This window comes from Musca autumnalis, unplaced genomic scaffold (assembly GCF_047663935.1).
Source record: "Musca autumnalis isolate F117 unplaced genomic scaffold, ASM4766393v1 scaffold_1, whole genome shotgun sequence".
Taxonomy (NCBI): Eukaryota; Metazoa; Arthropoda; class Insecta; order Diptera; family Muscidae; genus Musca; species Musca autumnalis.
The window spans coordinates 98526021-98533381 of record NW_027411644.1 but is presented as its reverse complement, the minus strand read 5'-3'; the positions used below and the strand labels follow the sequence as shown (position 1 = coordinate 98533381).

At 34.2% G+C, this 7361-nt stretch overlaps 1 protein-coding gene across 1 annotated transcript; it reads left to right on the top strand.

Annotated features, from left to right (window-relative positions):
- The first annotated feature begins 2432 nt into the window (after nucleotides 1-2432).
- LOC141394455 (uncharacterized) lies at nucleotides 2433-3698 on the top strand. The gene has a single exon (XM_073968858.1). The coding sequence runs from the start codon at nucleotides 2433-2435 to the stop codon at nucleotides 3696-3698; it is 1266 nt and encodes a 421-aa protein (XP_073824959.1).
- The last annotated feature ends 3663 nt before the right edge of the window (nucleotides 3699-7361 follow it).

The following is a 7361-nucleotide window of genomic DNA, read 5'->3' as shown; positions in this document are numbered from 1 at the left end:
TTCGAAAATCGGATCCGCTTATTATCATATCCACTAGTACGCGGTTTATATCCGTTTCAAGTCTTGTCATATTCAATATAAGTTTATTTTAATTTAATGCCACCATTGCCAGTTGTAATTTAATATAATGATCTAAAAATGTTCGTCAATAGAAACACTGTAAGGCAAAAATTGGTTGCAACCGAATACATCGAAACATTTGTACAGTGTTTTATTTAACTTGCTTTGTGTCCGTATATTTCAAATCTAGTAATTCATTTTAACAAAGTTGCAGCTGACCAATCGAACTTAAACTTTGCACACTCTTCATATTTGGATGACAATACATGAATATGAAACCAAACCCAATATGCGTCCATTATTTCCTATAGCCCCCATTAGCGGTACCACCCGATGTAGTTCAAATCTAGTAACTCATTTTTAACACAGTTACAGTGGACCAATTGAACTGAAACTTTGCACACTTTTCATATTTGGATGACAATACATGAATATGAAACCAAAACTAGTATGGGTCCATTTTTTCCTATAGTCCCCATATATCGGTACCACCTGATTTAGTTCAAATTTAGTAACTCATTTTTACACATTTGCAGCTGACCAATCGAAATGAAACTTTGCACACTTTTCAGATTTGGATTACAATACATGAATATGAAACCAAACCCAATATGGATCCATTTTTTCCTATAGCCCCGACATAGCGGTACCACCCGATTTCAGGTGTTTTGAGGCTTTTGTCTTAGTTTTTAGTCCGAATTGTCTGTAATTTGGCATTTGGAGTTCCCAATTGTACAGGAACTCCCCCACCAAAAATTGAGGACATGGGCCAGATTTTGGTGAAGCCCTCATATAACGGCACCACTCGATTTCAGGCAATTTAAAGTTTTTATCTACATTTTCGGCTTAAATTGACAGGAATTTGGTTATGTAAGTAAAAACCTATTAGAATATGATGCAAGGATGTGAGGTTGTAAAACACTCATAACCCCAATGTACATAAGTATGTATGAACATTAGGGTTATGACTTTTTGACATTTTTTCTCAAAAATGATTTCCTGTAGCAGGGATGAATGAACTTTTGCCTATTAATCACTATGCTATCGTTTATTCCATTGAAATATAAAAAAAGTTCACGCACAAATCGATTTTAAAAAAATAATTTTTTGAAAAAATATATGAAATGAAAAAAATTTTTTTTTCAAAAAATTATTTTTTGTTGCACGAATGAATAAATATAAGCCTACTAATAACTATAATAACGTTTATTTCATTCAAATATTAAAAAAGTCGCGAAAAAAGTCACTTTGAAAAAATTTTAATTTTTTTGTTTTTTGTTAAAAAATTATATTTTTGAATAAAAGCGTTTACGACATTTTTACGATTCTCAGAATTGAAGAAACATAGTGAGTAATAAATTTGATGTCATTTTAATTATCTCATGTGGCTCTAAAGTTTATTTTCAATTATATATCTGTTTTCAGTGACTTCAAAAAATTGTCCATAATTTTGATAAATTAAAATTTTAAAATCATATTGTGCGTGAGGTTTTTTCACCGAATCACCTTATACTTAAGATTTTATGTAGTCTTATGGCAAAACTCATCACGCTATGATACAGGGATATGAGGTTGTAAAAAAGTCATAACCCTAATGAACATATGTATATTGTAAATAAACTTTGTTTAATATGGGACTTAACCTAAATGTTCATAAGACATAAAAGCAAATAATATGTATTACAACAACAATTCCCCAAAGCTTCAAAAACATCCCAAAGCTATTAAAAAAAAGAAGCAACCATAAATAATTGAGTGATTGTAAGAAAGTTGGCTTGGGTTGCGTATGTGTACGCAATATTCTTCTAAACTTAAAACAAATGTCAAACGTGACTGACCTCATCGGCTTCCTACAATTGTTTTCTCTACAACATGAGTTGAGTTCGGCATTAATGGATATTTTAAACTTGGCCAGAGCGGAGCGTTATTATCACACAATAATCTATGCAAGTCATTTGGATAAACCAGCGCATACCAAAATTACTGACCATTATAATGTGGATGAGATAGCTAAAGATTTGGGTGTACCCATGTTCCAACTGAAAGGAAACACATCATTATATCTGTGGCCCCACTACAATCGAGAATTAATTGCATTACTTCCAATAAGCGGTAACGAAGCTAAAGATAAACTGTTACTATTGGCTGTTTGGAAAGTCCTTCGTAGAAGTGTGAAAACAAGATTACTCCTGTTATTTCAAATAAATGCCAATGTCAAATTTATAGAGGGTATTTTGAAATTTTGCAAAGAAAATCAAGCTGTAAACGTCCTGGGTGTAAAGGAATCGTTTCCATACAAAAGGATGATGTATACAATGCAAATTTATCCAGAGTTCAGAATGGTTCTGAGAGAGCATCAGCCTTCCATGAAAATGGCGTTGTACCAAAATCAGGTGGAGAATTTATATCGCTACCCTATACGCCTCAGTATTAATATGGAAAGTACCAAATTTTATATTATGCAGCAAGTGAATAACACATATCAGCTGGGTGGCCATTTGGGACACTTTTTGGAAGAGTTTATCCGTGAACATAATGCCACAATGACATTTCCCAACATAAATGATCAGAACAGTGTATTTGTCACAGATTTTGAAGCAATGTTAAGCAATGGAACCTACGACATATCCACTGAACCATCATATAATCTATATAACAGTGATCGTGTTTACAGTAATGTTTTCGATTACATGGACTGGTGCATCATGGTACCCATGGAAAAACCAATACCCGCTTTTATGTATTATGCCAAAATTTTCGACACAACAGTTGCGCTTCTTCTCTTGGGTACTGTTGTACTCTTGTCTGTGATTATCGCATGGACTATATGGAGAGAAGGTCCTTCGAATGGCCAATTTTCATGGAGCCTCTTTAACATTTACATATTCAGCGGAATTTTAGGTCAATCCTTTAAAATGGAACCAACTTTTAAGGGTGTTCGCAGTGCCCTGTATATGTTAACATGTATTGGCGGCATCATCATAAATACCAGCTATTCAACCTATTTGCAAAGCTTCAATGCCCTCTCACCTATCGACAAAATGATAACAAGTATTGATGACTTGCGAAAAACCGATATGCGTTTGCTAATGTATAAGGATGAGTATGCCATGTTGCAAGCTTTTGGCCAGGATCATATCTATAAACCTGTGGTTAGTTTAACCTCTTATAAGGAGTTTATGAGACTACGTGATAGCTATGACAACCATTATGTATATCCGGTACCTTCTGCCCAGTGGCTGCTGTTTCAGGAACAACAGAAATTTTTTAGCAAGCCCAGATATCGACTCACGGATATGTGTTTTGTAAAAATGATGGGTTTGATGATTCCAATGCAGCCAAATTCACCTTTTGAGGATGACATTAATCGAATGATTAGTCAGGTAGAAGAGACGGGTTTACTTAATCACTGGAAGGTAATGGCATTTCTGGAATCGCTGCAACGTAAACGCACAAGTCTATTGGATAATAGTCGCACTGGTGGTTTCGAACCTATGAAATTAGAAGATACCAGTATTGTTATGTGTCTATTTGTTGTCCTGATTGGTGCCGCATTTTGGTGTCTTGTTATTGAGATTCTGTGGCATCGACGACGCAAATTGTGGAAAAAAATTAGAAGAATAAATATTGTGAAATAAAAAATGATACATAATAATAAAAGTGACTTAAATAAATAATTATAATTTTTTGAATTAAAATGGGGACTTTGTAGCCATAGTCGATACAAGTAGCGAAGTAGTTTAGGCTTACGTTTTGGTATGGCCCCATTTTTTGACCGAACTAACTGTTATTTGACATTTGACAATCCCAGTGGTCATACAACTTCTCCTCCAGAAATGTCGAAATAGGTCCATGTTTTGGTATATGCCCAGTATATCGGTACCACCCGATTTTAGGTATTTTGACGATTTTTGCTGAAATGAACTTCTCCACCAAAAAAATGTCAACATAGGTCCATGCTTTGAATAGCCCCTGTATAACCGTACCACCCGATTTTAAGTATTTTGCAGATCTTTGATACATTTTTAAACGAACTACCAGTGGTCACAAAACTTCTCCACCTAAAATTGTGGACAAGAAAGGAAATAAAAAATAATTTAAAAAATTAAGTTTCAGTGTTTTATTTATAAATGCACTTCAAACTAGAAAATAATTTGTCGCTTAGCCTCAATAAGTAAATTCTTCCTCATGATGGAATCTCTCAAATATAACGTTTGCCGTTTAATTTTGACACCATTTTTAATTTAAATGCAAGCGTTTTATTTGACAAATTATTAAGCGACAAATTATTTTCTGGTTTTAAGTGCATTTATAAGTAAAACACTGAAAATTAATTTTTTTAATTACTTTTATTTTTTCAAAATAGTCTGGCTTAATCCCATTGTTGTTGTTTTAATATTTTAAAACAACTAGTTTATTAGTTGAAAAGATTTGGCATTGTTCGCTAAGGGGTAAGGCAGGGAATACTACCCAGCAAAAATACTCATTACAAATTGGCCTACTTTCTCATTATTTTAATACGGGCATGTCATAGGGAGTAAGTACTTATTTTTTGGCCAATAAAAAGTAGATAAATAAGTAGTTACTCCCTGGTTACTTCAAGTCGTAACTACTTATTTAAGTACTTTTTTATTTACTTTTAAGTGGCAAAAAATAAGTACTTACTCCCTATGACATGCCCGTGTTAAAATAATGTGAAAGTAGGCCAATTTGTAATGAGTATTTTTGCTGGGTATAGTTTCGATTCTCGCCACAGAATCTCATCAGTTCCCTTGTTTTTTGTTTGTGGATATTCTCCACCGAAGTTATTTTTCAATAACTTCTTCAACAAAAAACTTGTTATACCCAAACATCAATCGTCAAATCGAAGTATAAAGGTAAGTAAAGAAAAAAGTTCAATGAGAAGTTTTTCCTTGGTAACCTCACACAACTCCGACGAAAATGTCTGCGAAAACAATTCAAACCTTTTCCACTAGTATGTGTCGAATTCCGACGAATGCACACACCAAAAATTTGGTTGGTCTGCTTTACAGCAAAAACAACACACGTCGCACGTAGGGTTAAAATTCGAAAAAACGGCGCTTAATTGAAAAATCAAAACATACTTTTTTAATAATCTGTCTTGACAGGGTTAAAGAGTGCAAACTTCTAGCTCACTGCAAAAAATAGCAATGTCGTTTGTTGTTTACTTTTCTTTTTGCACTGTGTCAAAGTTGAGAAAATTTTCAAGTTTTTGCGAACATGTAAAAAAACATAAATTTGTGTGGTTGTGAACGGCGATAACATATTTTTTAATATATAAAAATTTCATTTTTAGTATGGATATATAAATTAGAGGTATATCTCTATATTTGAGAAAAAAATTGTTCTAACAAAAGTGTTGTAGAAACATGTCTAAAAAAATCTTCAAAATATGACCAAATTTTCCATAATTTTGAAATATATTAGAGTATAGAAAAAAAGAGTGTCAAGAAGGTCGTGAGAAAATTTTTTGTATTTTTCTCTTGAGTGTTTTCTTTAATTTTCCGCTTAAACCCAATGCCGTTTTTTGCGCATTTTGAGTTATGTCAAAAATGGTGAAAATAGTCATGGTTCATATTTTTGGCTTTCTGGGTTTTTGTCTTCATTTTCTCTGGTCTTGTTGTACATTATGCCGTGTTTTGCATTAATGCCTGTATTCACCCTACATTAGACTATGTGTACAGGTTTACCGTTACTATGTATATAATAATCCGAACTTCATATATGATTTATATGAAATGATGGCGATGGAAGTTAATGTCGACAATTTGGAGATCACTTCGTTCTTATAAAAGTTAGTTTTAATTTTCATAAAAACTTCCACTCAAGGTGCAATTGCCAGGTGATGCGGTATGAGAATATACGGAGGGACGAACTTGCATATAAAACCAATAAGTTAAAACGCAAAAAAATGCATAGCTCAACTATTTTTCAAACGATTCCTTCTTGCTTTAAGTAAATAAGTACTCAGTTTGGTATCTTCTACGCAGCCTAAAGCACAAGGAAAAGCATTTTCCGGTTTTTATACCCTCCACCATAGTATGGAGGGTATATTAAGTTTGTTTTTCCGTTTGTAACGCATTGAAATACTCATTTGCGACCCTATAAAGTATATATATTCTTGATCAGGGTAAAATTCTAAGTCGATCTGAGCACGTCCGTCCGTCCGTCCGTCCGTCCGTCCGTCCGTCCGTCCGTCCGTCCGTCCGTCCGTCTGTGGTAATCACTCTAGCATCCACAAAAATGGAGATAGGACGCTGAAATTTTGGGAAAATGCGTCTTTTGTTTGCAGGCAGGTCAAGTTCGATGATGGGCTATATCGGTCCACGTTTTGGTATAGCCCCCATATAACGGTAACCCCCGATTTACGGTATTTTGACGTTTTTAGTTACATTTTTAGACCGATTTGGCTATAATTTGAGATTTAGGGTTCTTAAGTGTCAGCAAACATATATAACAAAACTTGTGGACATAGGTCCACGTTTTGGTATAGCCCCCATATAACGGTACCCCCAGATTTGCGGTATTTTGACGTTTTTAGCTACATTTTTAGACCGATTTAGCTATAATTTGACATTTAGGGTTCTTAAGTATCAATAAACTTATACAACAAAAGTTGTGGACATAGGTCCACGTTTTGGTATAGCCCCCATATAACGGTACCTCCCGATATACGGTATTTTGACGTTTTTAGCTACATTATCAGACCGATGTAGCTATAATTTGACATTTAGGGTTATTAAGTGTTAATAAACTTATATATTAGAAGTTGTGGACATAGGTCCACGTTTTGGTATAGCCCCCATATAACGGTACCCCCCGATTTGCGGTATTTTGACGTTTTTAGCTACATTTTCAGACCGATGTAGCTATATTATCTGACATTTAGAGTTCTTAAATGTCAATAAACTTATATAACAAAAGTTGTGGACATAGGTCCACGTTTTGGTATAGCCCCCATATAACGGTAGCCCCCGATTTACGGTATTTTGACGGTTTTAGCTACATTTTCAGACCGATTTGGCTATAATTTGACATTTAGGGTTCTTAAGTGTTAATACACATATATAACAAAACTTGTGGACATAGGTCCACGTTTTGGTATAGCCTCCATATAACGGTACCCCCCGATTTGCGGTATTTTGACGTTTTTAGCTACATTTTTAGACCGATTTAGCTATAATTTGACATTTAGGGTTCTTAAGTATCAATAAACATATATAACAAAAGTTGTGGACATAGGTCCACGTTTTGGTATAGCCCAAAATAACGGTACCCCC

What these genes read in the sequence shown, in the direction of transcription:
- LOC141394455 (XM_073968858.1), top strand. Translation starts at nt 2,433, where the DNA reads ATGGCGTTGTACCAAAATCAGGTGGAGAATTTATATCGCTACCCTATA.